Source organism: Triplophysa rosa, linkage group LG3, assembly GCF_024868665.1.
Source record: "Triplophysa rosa linkage group LG3, Trosa_1v2, whole genome shotgun sequence".
NCBI lineage: Eukaryota > Metazoa > Chordata > Actinopteri > Cypriniformes > Nemacheilidae > Triplophysa > Triplophysa rosa.
Window position 1 is genome coordinate 3087731 of NC_079892.1, and position 17697 is coordinate 3105427.

The window sequence follows — 17697 nt, forward strand, 5'->3', positions numbered from 1 at the left end:
AAGGTCTGGCTCTTTCATTCTCTCTGTGAGATCCATCACTCGTAGGAAACACACTCTGGCCGGTGTGTGTGTGTGTGTGTGTGTTTGTATTCACAAACTGTATTCACAAACTGTGGTGTTTCACACCTCAGATATTAATGAGATTTTGTCTTCTGCATCAAAGGGGGACACAGGCCCTCAGACTTCCAAGCTTTCAAGGATTCTCCTTGGCTGGAGTCAAAGAAACTTTCAAAAGGGGGGTTGTGATGATTAATAATGCAATGCTTGACCACAAACACCTGCAGCTTGGGGAGGTGTTGAGAGCATCTGCATATTTCGTGTGAGCCAGAGGGGGTGTTTGTACCTGGATGGGGTGGTCTCTTCTGCACTCTCTCTGGTTGAGCTTGTTAGAAAGTTCACTTCTAGCCGTTTTCCCTTTCGGCGAAATGAATCATGTTTTCTGGCTCTCCAACAGGAGACCAACTATACCTCTGCATGCAAAACACTTTATTTTGTACTTTATATAAAAGCGCAGTTGTTACGAATGCATTCGGAACTGTTGAACAAAACCATACTACGATATTCGTAATAACTAATGAGTTGTAGCCTTTGAGGCAGATAAAAAATTGAGTGGACTCAAAGTTTTGTCTACTAGAAACCAGGGGCGCATAAATACTCAAGTATATCCTGTCGGCAACATCTGGAGTCAACTAATGGGAATGTAGCCTTGCCAAGATTAAAATATTCGTGGGTTATACAGAATGAGCGTGAGACAAATAAAAAAAAGATATATATTTGTATTTATGCGTTTAACATGCGCGTGATCGTTTCCGCCGCTCCGCAAGTGGGCGCGCTTTCCAAGCCATGGTGCAATGCTACAAAGCGCCTCTGACTCAGCCAATGACCATCCTGGTCGTCAGATTTCATCCAATGAATGTAGAAAACAGGCGGGATTCAGTCGCACTGCCTTGGGTTTAGCCAATGAATGCGTAGAAGCAAGTGCCTTTTATCCAATGAGTTTAGAAAGAGGGCGGGATTTAGCAGTGCGGCGCGGGGGTTAAGGAAGTCTGTCAGGAAAGCGCTATTCGTGTTTATATGAATTAAGTGTTTATTTGAATAACTACGTATTTTATTACTAATGCAAATAACACATGGCCGACTCGGACATCTGAAGCTCGAGTCACATCGTGAGTAACTAATTGCGTTGACACTTACGAGCATGATGTTTGTACGCCGCAGTGTTTGTTTACGCTTTGGTTATTCATACAGCCAATAAAGTACACACATATACAAAGTATAATTTTGGTTAACCGTATTTCGTTGTATGCATGTCAGTATTTGATATACGTAGGTTTGATTATTGGATTTTCCTTGCAAATGTATGCTTCATTCATTGTACAATTAAAAATACTGTATATACGCCAATGTAAGCTGTGTAAGTTACAAAAATGTTAACGATATGAAAAATGTACACTATGTCTAAATAATATACAAGTTTATATATCACGTTTCTAAGCTGAAGGTGTTTTACAGTCGTTGGAGAGAATATATAATTTAGAAAAATAGAACATTTTGTTTAATGAGAGACGACTTAATCGAATATGTATTATGTTATATAGTCTGAGGCGTCTGGATTTTATATTTTGGTGTAATACGTGTTTTATTATTTTGCGCAGGTCCCACTGCGTCATGATCGCGCGCACTTTGAGATGAGCAGTTGCCACAGCAACAGCAGCAGCATCACTGAGCTGCTAGCATCTCTCTGCGACTGCAGCCTCTCCGGGTTGTCATGGAAACGCCGTGCTCATGGCGCTGTGTCGCGGGAGGGTGTGCGTCGAATCCTGCGCAGGCATGCGTACGGGGTGCTGCTGGCTGGGCTCTTCCAAGACGGGGTGTCCGTACCGGCACCCAACGCCCTGGCGAACACCCCTGCCCGTAACAAAATACTCATGATCTCCTTCGACCTACGGGTGTCTGGCCGCGAGGAGGAGGCGGAGCGATTGGAGGAGCTCCTGGAGCAGCTGTATGACGATGTAGATGCCTCCGGACTGTCCGAACTTAATTCCATCCTGGAACTCCTAGTGCAGCTCGCTGGATCCGAGGCTCCGCCCCCTTTGTCTTTCAGTCAGGACTACATGAGGCGCGACCGTCCCGTGCAGCGAAGACCCCCGCTGGGTGGGTACTTGAGTCAGGACATGCAGAGGTTGGAGGAGAGGGCATGGTCCCTGATCTGCAGGGAGGAGTGGGGTGCGTTCGGGGGCCTATGTAGGACCTTGAACATCATGGATGCCCCGCCGGGTTTTGGGCTGCTGGGATTGGGGCGCAGAGCGGAGACAGAGGAGAAGTTTGAGAGGGAGACTAGACAGTCACTGTTTGGTGCCCTCCAGCACTCCAGAACAACAGATATGGACGTACGACTGGACCTGCCACCTGTTCCTAGTAACGCAGACCTTACCGGACTCAGTATACGGGTGAAGATATTAAACTGCTGTAATTACAGTTTTTAGAAGTGAACATTAAAATAAACACTTCTGTCTGCATGTTCTCATGTCTGCAGGTTCCTTCATGTCTGGATCAATCTGAGGATGAGGGCTTCCAGTCCGCCACTAATCTGACTCCAGATTCCCAGTCTGAGCCCAGTCCCGGTCCAGAGATCGACGTGTGGGAGGCACTGCGGACGTTCGTGCCAGGTAGACGCCGCTGTTGGGAGAACATCGGCTGGTGAGAAAGACGCATCGGTTCACTTTTACATTCGTTCATTTTGAACATCGGGACTATTTCTGATTCTCTCTCTCCCTCCGTCAGTCCGCCAGGTCAGACAGATGCTCCGTACCTGACGGAGGCCGGCAGAGAGGCGTTTGATCAGCTGTACAGGCTTTGGGAAGGAGAAATGAGGAACGTTCTGTCCACACAGACCCCGTCACCTCTCCTGCCGTTGCCATTGGACTGTCAGAGTCAGCTGGTCAAAGATGTGCTCAATGTGTTGATCGGTGTTGCTTCTGCCACGTTCCCCCTCAATGAGGTAGCTGAATATAATTACCAAGAAAAAATGCACTCGACAATAAACTTCATTCTGATTCTAATTTTCGGTGGAAAATATATTGTAGCACTGCACTTGAATTATTGATTAGGATTGGATTGAATTGTGAATGTTAAGCTTTGTTATTATTGGTTAATATAATTTTTCTTTGAACAGTCTCGGTTATTTCAGAGGTCGATAAACTTATTAAGTTTGAGTTTGAAGATGTAGAAAACATAATTTTATTCTATATAAAATTATAAGATCATATACAGACTCTTAAAGGGACAGTTTACCAAAAAAAAACAATCTGTCATCATTTACTCACCCTCGAGTTGTTTCAAGTCTGTACAAATTTCTTTGTTTGGTTGAACACAGAGAAAGATATTTGGAAGAATGCTTGTAGCCAAACAGTTCTTGGACCCCATTGACTTCCATAGGAGGAAAAATGATAGTGATCGTCAATATCTTCTTTGGAGTTCAACAGAACAAAGAAATCTACAAAGCCATTTTTCCTCCTATGGTAGTCAATGGTGGCCGAGAACTGTTTGGTCACAAGCATTCTTCCAAATATCTTTTTGTGTTGATCAGAACAATGACATTTATACAGACTTGGAACAACTCGAGGGTGAAATGATGACAGAATGATGACAGAATGATGACAGAATTTTCATTTTTGGGTGAACTGTCCCTTTAATACAAGGCACATTTATTAAGTAATAGGGATTTCACATTGGTTTTAATCGTAACTTCTCTTTATTTACACTCCAGGCAAGCGTGCAGTTTGACGTTCGTCCTGATATATGCGTGTCCGGTACGTCTCCTGAGAGCGTGTCTCGTCTCTTGAGTGAGCTAGCGCAGTACGGCACGCATTACCTGCGCTTGAGTCGCTTCTCGCTGAGCGGCGGGAGTCAAAAAGGACTCGTCTTCCAGGTAACAGTTGCCTTTCTGTCCATATAACTGATCTAGGATCAATGTTTCACATCATACAGATAAGTTACACAGCCGTGTGTGTGTCGCAGGCGTTTACTGGCGGGCTGCGGCGCTATCTGCATTACTACAGAGCGTGCGTGTTGAGCACTCCATCCTCTCTGAGTCTCCTAACCATCGGCTGTCACTTCCGCAAACTGGGCCGTCAGCTCAGGTATATACTGTATAAGCTCAGTGCCAAAGTGTAGAATTTTTCACTTGAAGGATGTTTGCAGATGTTTCAGCAGATGTTCAAATGAATGTTTACTGTTGATCAGGTATCTGTCGGAACTGTGTTGTGTGGATGGAGTCGCTGGTGTGGGACGAGCAACTTTTCCCGCAGTAAGATACGTTTCATTGCACGCTTGAAATATCACACTCTTGAGAAAACCTGAGACATCCGCTTTTAAGGTGTTGTTTTCAGTTTAGACGTGTTGTAGACTGGTGGGTTTGAGTATGTGTGTGTGTGTTCAGGGTGTGAAGCTGCTCTCGTGTCTGTATAATGAAGCTCAGAGTAACTGCAGTAATGAGAATCATCCGGTGCTGCTTTCTCTCCTGAAGAGCAGCTGTGAGCCGTACACCCGGTGAGACGCTTTCATTATTTAACCCACATTTCCAATTCATTGTCTGCGTTTGGTGAAGTGCTATTCAAATTAATTTGATTAAATAACAAACGCCCCTGGTGGTGTTTAATTCATCACTGCATGTTATTATATAAGAAAAAAACACTTTTATTTTATTTTATGAAAATGTATTAAGACTTTTGAATAATCATATCCCATTTTTCATAATCCTGCCAAATCCTCCCCCCCATATTATTTTCTGCCGTGAATATTGTGTTTAACTTGCAGAGGTGTTGCGTAAGCTTTTTAGGTCTTTGAAAATCAGTTTGGTTTTCTGTCTAGTGAATTAAGGTGTACTAACGTTTCTATTTCACGTGTAGGTTTGTTTCAGACTGGGTGTACGGAGGCTTCTTCCGTGACGTTTATAAAGAGTTTATGATTGAGGTCAATGAAGACTATCTGACCTACAGAGGTGAGCGTGTCCAGCAGGTGTCAGACTCTCGTAATGGATGGATGGATTGTCTGTTGCTTTCAATGTGTCGAATGTAGTCATTCTTGAACCGAATGCATTTCTCTTTGTTGTGTTTACGAAACACCAAATATCGGTTTAAAAGACATTATTTCCTCTTTGTTGTTATAGACAAGAATTTTTGGATGCAGGGGTACACTCTCATCTCACGAGACGCGGAGGACTGCGTGCCTGTCTTTCTCAAACACATCGCCAACGACGTTTATGTCTGTGGAAAAACCATCAACCTGCTGAAGATCTGCTGCCCACAGGTACCCCGGAACGTAGAATTCAAGAATTCACACTTTTTTATTGTTGTTGAAGTCTCCCTGTGGTGGATAATTTTATTCCTTTAAAACTAATCGTCGACCATATAAAATTACCTATTTAAACGTGTTTTTCCTGTGAAATAGCTTGAATGTAACTCTACACCTCATCTTCATTAAGTATACGCAGGTACATGAATATGCAAATGAGACCCGCCTCCATTCAGTCGCACTCGGCAGTTCCAGATGCTGCTAAAACTGAAAGTGAAACTGAGAGCTGACAGCGATCATTTAAGCCCAAATCTGTGCGCCATCTTAGAATATTTACAGTATGCCTCAAACTGCTGACCCACAGGGGTCAAATGAGTCACGTGCGTTCACCCAAAAACTCCAGTTTGGTGTTTATTTACTCACCCCCAGGCCATCCGAGATATAGGTGACATTTTTTCTTGAGTAGAACCATAAAGAAGATTGTTTGGTAAATCCGCAGCCCTCTGTGCTTCATATAATGGGAGTCTACGGGGTCCACCTGTCTAAGAGTTCCTAAAGCACTAAATCGGGACGTGTGTAGAGGCTGCACAGTATGGGCTAATATTATTAAAAATGACGTTCAGTTTTATGAAAATATCGGACGATTCGCTTCACAAGACGTCAACATGTCGCCTGGAGCCGCTTTTTTGGAATTATGTGCTTTAGGAACTCTTAAGCTGCGTTCCCACCAAACGCGAATGAAGCGTTAAGCGCGAGTGATTTACATGTTAAGTCAATGCAAAGACGTGATTTGACATCCTGCGGCACGATTCGTGCGAATGACGCGGCGCGAATGACGCGATTCGTGCGAATTAAGCGTTTCGGCCATTTGACGTGCGTAACGTGTGAGTTGAAAAATCAGAACTTTGGCGAAAATTCGTGCCGCGTTAACCATTCAGGAGCTTGCTCTAGTAGTGATGTGATTATGACTAGTGAGCGGAGGCAGAAATCCGAAACAATGGCGGACAAAATCATCGTTGCTGTATGTGGATACCCGGAGCTGTACGAAACAGTAATAAAAAGAATCTTGCTTGGAAGAAAGTGAGTGAGGAGGTCGGACAATCTGGTAAGTTGTAAAAAACGTTCTTTACTCAGTTTGAGCTATATATATACGAGACTGGAGCCACCTGGCAGAAGCCCTTCCTATGATGCGAATTCGCGTCTGTTCTGAAGTGAATTTCACGCGTGAATGAAGCGAATTTCACGCGCGAATTAAGCGAGTAAACTCAAAATGTTCAAGTGTCCAACTACGCGCGAATAGCGCGATTAATTCGCGCAAGTCGCGTTTGGTGGGAACGCTCAGTTAGACAGGTGGACCCCATAGACTCCCATTATATGAAGCAAAGAGGGCTGCGGATTTACCAAACAATCTTCTTTATGGTTCTACTCAAGAAAAAATGTCACCTACATCTCGGATGGCCTGGGGGTGAGTAAATAAACAGCAAATTGGAGTTTTTGGGCGAACTATTCCTTTAACCGGAGCAGTTTTTGGAAAACTGCAGTTTTATTGAGAAAATACTCAGCAATGGTTTAAATTTATACATTTGCACACGGTTTGTCATAAAGCGTATTAAAAACACCACATAAACATATAAACAACATTAAAAACTTGATTTTCACCACAGGGGGTCTTTAAAAGTTAGGCTTATTGCGTGATTTTAAAATTCAGCTGTCGGGGATGATGTTCCTGGAAAATGTCAGTTTGATGTTATTTAATGTCAACCAATGTTACGAAAAGCACATACCATAAACCGCAATTTATGTTTTAAACAGATGCCAGTTAAGTAGAGATTGCTGCTTTAGTTAAAAATATTACAAGCCAAAATTAAAATGATTTGTTGTTTATGTTAAACAGCACTACATCTTCTGGTCGGATATACCGGTGCCCAGGATAGCTGTGACGTTCTCACTCGAAGAAGTGGAGGAGATCGAGAGAGACTGCGCCGTGTACCGCGGTAGAATGGAGACGATCGCCAAGCACAGCGCCATCAGCAGGGAGGAGAAGGTACTGCGTCTGTGATCAGATTGGAGGTGTTATGCAGATATGCTAATATGTCTGTAACTATAACAAAAAAACGTTCAACTCTACTCGGTAAGTGTGTCGGCTGGATTCAGATACCCAGTAACTGTCGAGCCGGCACTGTCGGCATGGTAACAGAAAAGATTTGAAAAGCCCAATCTATTAACCCAGTTTCATGAGGACGCTCTGACCTGGGCTAAAATCAGCTTTGTTGTTTTCTTCTAATCTGTCTTCTTTCATTTTCTCTCTCTCTCGGTTTCTGTCTCCCACTATCTCTTTCCATAACACTTATTTTCTTAGGCGATACGCACTGAGCAGGCACGACAGGAGCTCATTAACCAGGTCATGCAGACGGCAGCCAAGACCCTGGAGAGGATTAGAGGTCAGAATACTTCTCCTCAGTCCCCGTCTACACGCATCTGAAGCTGTTTTCTAGTTTTCTGTCTGGCTATTATTAGACTTGGGTTGCCAAACTGTCAACGTGAAGTGTCGTCTGGTTTAGGTCGGCCAATAATTGCTTGTGGGTGACACCATAAGACCAACTTGTAAAAAGAGTTTTTTTTTATTTCATGTCTAACCCGATGGGCAAAGGGGAAGTTAAGTGTGCACGTAAGGTTATTTGCTTAAACTCAAGCAAGACGATTAATAAATGTGAGTCCGGTACCATGAACCTACAATCATTTCAAATCATTTTTCTAAAGTGCCCATTGTGCCTGGGAACATTGAAGTAAAATGGGTTATGGACGCCGTTTCAAGTTGACCTTTTTCCATCAATGCTCAAGCGTCTGTCAGTTCAGACTCTCTTGTGATTGGTTCAGAAGAGCACACAGCTGTTCTCCTTGTGGAGGTCAAGCATTAATTATCAGTACAGACAGACTGAGAGGAGTTCCTCCAGCCGAGGCAGATGATTGGACATCAAGCAGCGTTTGGAGTCCACAGCTGACGCCCGCTGTTTCTTTCTCGCCCCCTGCAGGCCACCAGGTGTCGCAGCGTCTGGCGGAGGAGGCTCAGAAGAGGGAGCGATTCGAGGAGCTGAAACAGCAGCTGGAGTTGAACCAGGAGGTAATAAACATGATAAACACATTAGTGGCAGTAGAAGCCAACAGGAGCCGTTTTGAACTGTGCGGATGCGCTTTCAGTGGCGTGGTGCTGCGAAGCGGAGGGAACTGGAAGACGATTTCAGCTACGCTCGAGAGCTCCGGGATCGAGAACAGAGACTGCAGGCACTCGAGGAGCAGCTGGAGCGCCGGGCACGGTGAGGCCTGCAGGGTCCACACGCACTAACACATGAACATCTGAGATTTCAAATGTGATGGAAATAAAGTTTTAGGATTCAAAATTTCATGAAAGAAAGATTAGGATTCATTTTGGATTTATAAAACACCTATTGAATAAGGAAACAAGCAAGACTTTGTGTTGGGCTTCTAATATGACTTGAAGGCAGCATTGGTCTCTGAGTTTGTGTATGTGTCCTCAGGATGGATCTAATCGCTCAGTACAGTCAGTTATCTGAAGCCGCCGCTCGACGTGAGCTCAGAGCCATGTGGAAGGTTCAGAGGATGAAGCTCGATGAGCTCCGGGTGAACTTTCTAGAGCAGGACCAGCTGAATTTTCAGGTCTGACATCACACCTGTGGACACATTTTGGCATTTGTAATAAATAAATAGAATTTTCTTAATCCAAAGAATTTTGTAATACATTCACTGTGGAAAATTTAGGAGTCCCAACACATTATTTTACATCAATTTTACGATAATATGGCCGCGCGATATTGATGAAACATGTAATATGCGACTTACAAAAAATACGTAATGAATGGGCTAGGTGCACAAGATGGCGCCGGTGAGCTTTTGGGACGCAAGGTTCGGCAAACTAATTTCTGGTCGTATAACACTATCACACATTTTTTCTGTGATTAATCACGATTAATTGCACAAAACATTGTTTTAAATATACTTTTACATTCTAATAATTTCACATTTAATCTCCAAATTAATGTAGAAACAACAGATTTCTTTAACAACGTCTTTTTATGAACGAAAGGCAACATTCTGATATTAGTACTGCCATTAAATTGATTTTTTTTTATTGATTTTTTAACATTAATTATAGCCATTTAACATTGAAGTACAGTATAACTGACAGCTCTCATGTCTAACAGGTCGGAAATATACAAGAATTGAATTAAGTTCTCAAACACTTTACAGTCTTTAATGCTAAATTCTAAATTAAACACAGAATTAAACCTAAAAACACATTGAACTTTTCTTTTGTTCTTTGTTTAACTTGAGTGACAGGAGTCACAGCAGCAGGTTTAAGAATGCGGCTCTTTAAGAGCTGCCGCTCTACGCAGATCTGACGCCCTTTCCCATTATCACAACTCTTTGCATTCATTTACTGTAGGATTTTTTTTAACACGTAGAAATCTGTGCTTACGAAAATGCTAAACAAAACGGGCTTTCTGACATAATCTTGTGTGGTTTTGTTCATTCAAGCACGAAAGAGACAGAGATTCACTGACGCAGCCTTTAGCCCGTGACTGTACACACCAGACGGGACCGCTGTTACGTCGCGCTATACTGAACGCGTCAAAGCAACTGTTTCAAATCGTGGTTAAATGGCTTAAAGGCCTTTACATAAATAAGTGCGTGATTAGGTTATATTATGCAACGCTAGAAAAAGGATGATAAAATAAACGGATGCTGAGTTAATTTCGTAAAATATTTTAACGTGTTTATCTGAAAAAAAATTGATCGCATGAAGTTGACAGCCCTCATTTATACAGTATATATTTAAAAATTACAAAACCAACAAGTTTTACTGTACAGTATATTCTTACTTGAAAAAGAAAGCATCACTACAACGTCTAAAAGTGAACAGACATGGTTTAATATTGCAGTTAACAATATTATTGCAAACCTTTTGCGATATATTGATAAGTTTAATATATCGTGCAGTCGTTGATAATATTATGATTCTTTATTTAGTGAGCAGTGATATATGATGATCTTTTACTGTCTATGGTTTGCATTGGACTTAAGTGTTTCAAATTTAACTAAAAAATGAATTGAATATTTATTTGAAATGGCAATATTTTTGCACCTCTAATGGCAATCCTCCTGCTGGAAGTGGAAGAATTTTTGAAAGCTCAGTGCTGTAGGGTAGTCGGTTCAAGTCTTTGAAGTAGTGACCCATGACTCCTCAAAATTACTTGAGCGAAGCACTTAACCCCAGGTTGCGCCAATGGGGGGCTGTATTAAGTGTTCTGAAGTCTTTTTGCTTTGGATAAAAGCTTCTGCCAAATGGTAGGTTACTGAAAGTGAACAATAATGATGGAGCACAGCGGTTTTCCAGTTTATGGTCCACCACCTCCAGAGCTGGAACGTTAGAGTAGTTATAAAACAGTCTGCAGGTAGCTATATATTTATATAATCTGTCATTAAATTAATACTTTTGGGTGGGAGAGATGGCTTTCTCTGAGGCATTCTCAATGATTTCTGGACAGGCTCTGATGGAGAAGTTTCCTTTAGGTCAGGAGAGGCCGCTTCCAGAAACAACACACAAACAACAACACCATCAGGTCTGTGTGCTTCTCTTTCCATTCAGATGTGCTTGCATTTGTGTATTTTCTGATTCTCTGTTCTTAAAAACAATTACTTGTTTCTGCCTTTAAAACCTTCAAAATGTATTGCTTATTGATTCTGCTTTCATCACAGCTACCTGAGGCTCAGAATCAAACACCGACCACAAAAGACGCTGCTATCCCAGAATCCTCTGCTCATCCTTGCCCTCCTGCGATTGGTGGAGTTGATGCTTTAAAATCAGAGGAAATTGACGCATCTGATTTCCTCCCAAAACCACCACCCGTTCCTGACAGTGGTGCTATGACCCAGGCTCTCCAAGACATCGGTTCGGACTTGCCAGAATCCATCAGTGGTTCTGTTTCAAATCCACAAAATTCAGACCATGTCCTCCCACATCCTTCAGACTCTCACATAAGTGTTGGAGAAAACGTCTTGGATGTACAGGAGTCCTTCCCCACACCTACTCCTCACGGACAAGCATCCAAGTCCAGCTTCCCGTTGGGTAAATTCACTCCAGAGGTGCCGATGGGTCAGCCGAAGGCTTGCATTCATGGACACCCTTCACAGAGCTCGGTACAGCTGGGCGACCACCCCGCCTCAGGGCAGGACAAGGGTACAATACGGTTGGACTCAAACGGCTGGGCCATTGAAGAGAGAGCTTGTGATGCAAAGAGCAATCACCAGAACACAGAGGAACGGCCAACTGGAGATGAGGCGAGAACAGAGCCCGTAGCAGCCAGCACAGGTTCAGAGCCAAAGCAAGCCGCCCAGGAGCCAACAGAGGAAGCCAAGTCCTGTGAGAGTGTCAGCCAGCCCTCTCACTCCTCTCAGCCAGAAGAAAAGCAATCTGTGCCTCCTCTCACCAGCTTCCATGACTTAGAATTTGATGCACATATGAAAAATAACACCACTGATCCAACGATGATCTCATCTCAACCCTCCCTTGATGTCCATAGACACGCCTCCGATGCCCATATAAGGGTGGGTGAACACGTTTCTGAGGTATCCTCCCCCATGCCCACCCCTAACATCCATGGCCATGCCTCTGACGCCCATATAAAAGTAGGGGGACATGTTTCTGAGGTAACTACCCCTGTACCCACCCCTAACATCCATGGCCAGGCCTCTGACGCCCATATAAGAATAGGTGAACACATCTCTTAGGTAGATACCCCTGTCCCCACCCCTAACATCCATGGCCACGCCGCTGACGCCCATATAAAAGTAGGTGAACACATGTCCGAAGTAACTACTCATGTCCCCACCCCTAACATCCATGGCCACACCTCTGACGCCCATATAAGAATAGGTGAACACATCTCTGAGGTAGATACCCCTGTCCCCACCCCTAACATCCATGGCCACGCCGCTGACGCCCATATAAAAGTAGGTGAACACATGTCCGAAGTAACTACTCATGTCCCCACCCCTAACATCCATGGCCACACCTCTGACGCCCATATAAGAATAGGTGAACACATCTCTGAGGTAGATATCCCTGTCCCCACCCCTAACATCCATGGCCACGCCTCTGATGCCCATATAAAAGTAGGTGAACACATGTCCGAAGTAACTACCCCTGTCCCCACCCCTAACATCCATGGCCACGCCTCTGACGCCCATATAAGAATAGGTGAACACATCTCTGAGGTAGATACCCCTGTCCCCACCCCTAACATCCATGGCCACGCCTCTGACGCCCATATTAAAGTAGGTGAACACATGTCTGAAGTAACTACTTATGTCCCCACCCCTAACATCCATGGCCATGCCTCTGACGCCCATATAAGAGTTGGAGAACATGTTTGTGATGTATCCTCCCCCTTCCCCACCCCTAACATCCATGGCCACGCCTCCGACGCCCATATAAAGGTGGGTGAGTTTGTGTTTGATGTCGCTACCTCTCGCCCACGTTGGAGCAAACACGGTCACTCCTCCGATAGCACCCTTAAAGCGGGTTGCACAATTCCTGAAAACGCACCTTCACCCACCCCTCTTCCCGGCAGCGCATACGGTCACTCGTCAGATTCAGTGCTAACAGTCGGGTGTGTCGTGACGGGCGTCCACCCCAAGCCCTCTCCACTGCCTGGCAGCGAGTACGGACATTCCTCGCAGTCAACTCTGGGTGTTGGTTGCGTCGTCAGTGGGGTCGAGATCACTCAAGCGAACTCTTTTCCCAGAAGCATTCATGGACATTCCTCAGACTCGGCGTTGGGTATGGGATGCAGGGTGGGCGGCGTGGTGCCGGGGAGTTTGTATGGTGACAAATCGAACAGATTGGACCAGCCTTTAGATGAGACGGAGAAACAAGCCTGGATGGACACCGAGGGTAAGAATGCGTGACTGATGTATCTGTGTCTGTTTAAGGGCAGGTGCTACAGGTGTAAATAACTACTTGAAAAAAAACTGAATTGTGTAAAAGTTTGGGATGCTTTAGAAGTAATTGTCAATTGAAATTGAAAAGCATCACTGGGTTATTTCTGTAGTCTTCAGGAATTGCTAAACAAATAACAGCGATTGTTTAGCCAAACAGATAGTCCTGTGCCAACCTCACAATATTGGTCGAGCCAATGTTGCTGTATCACGCCGCCCAAACAACAATGCAATATTGCAACTTGACAGAACCCCTGTGATAACACTGCTCTGGGAAATTAACCAATGAATCTTTCTTTATTAGCATTATATGGGACATTTTATCTTACAGGACAAGGTTGTTTAGCCCGTTACCTGTAGTTTCTCTCCTGCCAAGAAAGAAATACCAAGATGTTATCTTTTCCAAACACAAACAATGTAAATGCACTGTTGTCATTGCCGTGTTGTTTTTATTTGTTGGCCCATAACACAGCGCCCCCTAGTATGTCATTCTCCCTCGACGAGGGGCTCACTGCCTGGGCTCTTGGACTCGGTCTGTGCCCTAAAGAAAGCCCAGAGGATCGATACCTCCTCAGCCTGGCCTCACAGTACCAAGTCGAGCAGTACCAGGACTCGTACGGCCTGATGAGTAAGTACCACGACCACTTGCTTTCACTTGTTTAAACCTCCAGATCTGTACTACTTTGTGTCAGAAATGAAGATGTCTACCTTCTCGTTTCTGATACAGCTGCAGATCCTGAGTCTGAGCTCCTGCAGCAGGTGACACGGGGTCCTAACGGACTACCAGTCGACCTCTCACTTCAGAGGGCCACGGAGGCCACTGCCGTTCAGCTCAGCGAGATGATGCCGCTTCCCGTTCTCATGAAACACTCGGTCACCACGCCACTGATAACACAGTAAGAGACTAGAGTTGGGTCCCACTTGTATCGTTGAGCAAATATTGTAACTCACTTCACCCTAGAAATGACATCGTAACATCCTAGCGACCACATTAGGGTGACAAATCATCCAAAACGCTGTAGAAACGTTGTAGGAACATTCTGACAACCATGATGAGTTTTGCACGGTCAAGATCAGATTTCCCGAACACTTTCTCTCTCTTTTCTCGCAGCGTGTCTATGGTAAACAAGGCTGTGGTGGATTATTTTTTCGTGGAGTTGGGTGTGGAGAAGCATTTCGAGACTCTGAGACATTTCCTGTTAATGGAGGATGGAGAGTTTGCGCTCTCTCTCAGCGATCAACTCTTCGAGAAGGTCTGAACACAACGTTTGCATGGTGTCCTTAACGTATTTAGTTTATTATTTTATAAACCACATTAAATTCCTCACCAGAATGAAAAATAGTAGACATCAAAGTATTCAGTACGCAGTGAATGTGATCATGTGCGTGTTTTCAGTTGGGCAGCGGTCAGACGCCAGGTGAGCTGTTGACCCCGCTGGTGTTGAACTCTATTCTGAATAAAGCGTTACAGTACAGCGTCCACGGCGACAGCGAGCTGGCCGCTCACTTTACGTTTGCTCTGAGATATCTGCCGGAGATCTTTCACCCTCACGCGCCCGACTCGTTGAACTGTCTTGAGCTGCGTTACAAGGTCAGATGAAGTTCATCACCTCCTGTTGTAACTTTCTGATGAGTCGGACAGATGTTCAGCATAACTGCGTTTCTGTCTGCAGGTGGACTGGCCGGTGAATATCGTCATAACAGAGAGCTGTCTGAATAAATACAACCGACTGTTTTCCTTCTTACTGCAACTCAAACACATGGTTTGGTCCCTCAGGGACGTCTGGTTTCACCTGAAGAGGACGGGTTTGTATTTCCTTTCTTGACGAATAGACATGTTCTGCATGAATCTCTTCACGCAACATTTAAATTCAGCCGTTACTTTATTTTCTTCACATTTACAAGTATGTGTTTTTGAAGGAGAATGATTTGACTTTGGGCATCTCATTTTCAAGGTTGTTGGGCTTTAAAAAGTGAAAAGTGAGGCTTTTCCACAGTTAAGCTACGCCTTGTTCCCCTCTGATAAGGCAGTCCGTGAGTGTAGAGATGTTTGGAATGATAGCTGTCTTTCTCTCTCTCTGTCAGCTCTGGTGAAGGGTGCTGGTCGATCCGTTCAGTTCCATCAGCTTCAGCTCTACAGACATGAGATGCAGCACTTTGTGAAGGTCATTCAAGGTTACATCGCTAATCAGATCCTTCAGGTGTCCTGGAGCGAGTTCACACACAAACTGAGCAGCGCCAGCGATCTGGACGCCATTCACCGCACACATGCAGAATACCTCAACAGAGCCATCTTCAGGTGAGAGGAACACACATACACATGAAGTGTACAATCTGTCTCAGTGTTGTTTGAGTTTTTATTGTAATTTTATGATCAATAACAATATTTTAAAAAATAAGCTTTTATATTTATGTTTTTAGTGTTCATGTTCAGTTTCTTTTTTTATGCAATTTTATTGATAATATAATAAATGATTAATAACATTTAAAAAAAAGCTTTTATATTTATGTTTTTAGTGTTCATGTTCATTTTAGTTTCTTTTTTTATGCAATTTTATTGATAATATAATAAATGATCAATAACAATATAAAAAAAAGCTTTTATATTTATGTTTTTAGTGTTCATGTTCATTTTAGTTTCTTTTTTTATGCAATTTTATTGATAATATAATAAATGATCAATAACAATATTTAAGAAAAAAAGCTTTTATATTTATGTTTTTTAGTGTTCATGTTCATTTTAGTTTATTTTTTTATGCAATTTTATTGATAATATAATAAATGATCAATAACAATGTAAAAAAGCTTTTATATTTATGTTTTTAGTGTTCATGTTCATTCTAGTTTCTTTTTTTTTATGCAATTTTATTGATAATATAATAAATGATCAATAACAATATAAAAAAAAGCTTTTATATTTGTTTTTAGTGTTCATGTTCATTCTAGTTTCTTTTTTTATGCAATTTTATTGATAATATAATAAACGATCAATAACAATATATAAAAAAAGCGTTTATATTTATGTTTTAGTGTTCATGTTCATTTTAGTTTCTTTTTTATGCAATTTCGTTATGTTTATGTGCTATGATAACCTTGGTGTGTATACGCATTAATCACACTTGTGTCCTAAACATGAGTTTTATTTCTTCTTATTTTTAATTATTTATTCGTTCATTCATGTATTTTCGTCACTAAAAGCAAATTGCGCTACAAAGTGACGAAACCACAGTTAGTAAAAAAACATTTAATGTTTCTTATACAGCTATGTTGACCAGCTTTTTAGTCTAAATTTCAAGATTTTCTTAGTGGCATTGGTTTATGACTATATAGTACTTTTTGTACCAAAATTGATGTTTACAAATTTTTTAAGTCCTTAAAAAAACATACGTTACAGCTCAACTTATAAATCATAATTATAAACTTACTGTTGTGAGTCGGGGCAAGAACATTGATTTTTAATGTACTTGTTCGATAACTGATTTTTATGTAGTTGCTCAATCACCGTTTTTGTTTATTTTAGCCAAAAAGGTTAAGAATTGTCTTTATTTGGGGTTAAAACATGTTCCTGATCTTTTCATTCCTCTCCTCTCAGGGGTTTGTTGACAGAGAAAGCCGCTCCGGTAATGAACATCATTCACAGCATCTTCAGTCTCATCCTGAAGTTTCGCGGTCAGCTCATCGCACAGCCCTGGGAGCTCCAGCAGGGGGAGCCGGTGCATCCCGGTTTCATTGCCATGCAGCAGTCTTACAACACCTTCAAGTATTACTCCAGCTTCCTGTTCAAAGGTGAGGACAGGTGTTTTATCAGACAGGTTAATAGAGCGGTCATCCAGGTGGGGGAAAGATTGTGAAAGAAGCTGATAAGATTAAAGACAGTCACACCTGACCACTTCTGTTGTTTTACTCGCCTATTTAACTTTTTCATAGAAGCGAATATGTGCTAATAATGCAAGGTTTTACTTTTGACCTTGATGTTAAAATGACCTGCAAAGGTTTCATCATAAGATTCATTATAATGAAACTCATAAAATCATGTTTTCTAATGAATCCGATTTAAATGTGTTTTGTCATCTACAGTGGTAAGCAAACTGGTGGACAAAGGCTATCAACCACATTTGGAGGACTTTCTGTTGCGGATCAACCTCAATAACTACTACAAAGACTCTTGATTCTCCTTTGCGTGTTCCGTTGTCACATGTTGTGTGTGAATGTTGGACAGAAAAGCTTGCTGCTGTAGACATTTTTGTCTGAAAAAGTCAATAAGCAGAATTCATTTTTCTGAAAAGTTCTGTGACGTGTGCAAGTATTGATGCTTTTGTCCACAGAGGCTGACTGACAACTGTGTGAGTAAAATAAAATATTGAATTTACATTCAGCCTGACGTGA

The 17697-nt window shown here is 42.6% G+C and overlaps 1 protein-coding gene across 1 annotated transcript; it reads left to right on the forward strand.

Moving 5' to 3' along the window:
- The first annotated feature begins 152 nt into the window (after window positions 1–152).
- tubgcp6 (tubulin, gamma complex associated protein 6) lies at window positions 153–17666 on the forward strand. Its single transcript, XM_057329398.1, is given in 25 exon segments — window positions 153–1166; window positions 1656–2450; window positions 2537–2700; window positions 2785–3001; window positions 3770–3931; window positions 4021–4142; window positions 4246–4309; window positions 4442–4551; window positions 4911–5002; window positions 5171–5310; window positions 7190–7339; window positions 7655–7736; window positions 8328–8416; window positions 8494–8609; window positions 8832–8970; window positions 10860–10934; window positions 11071–13267; window positions 13784–13939; window positions 14039–14207; window positions 14423–14564; window positions 14708–14902; window positions 14985–15117; window positions 15397–15610; window positions 16904–17097; window positions 17389–17666. Coding segments are annotated over 24 exon segments (5976 nt in total). The 5' UTR covers window positions 153–1166; window positions 1656–1688; the 3' UTR covers window positions 17481–17666.
- Window positions 17667–17697: the final 31 nt, after the last annotated feature.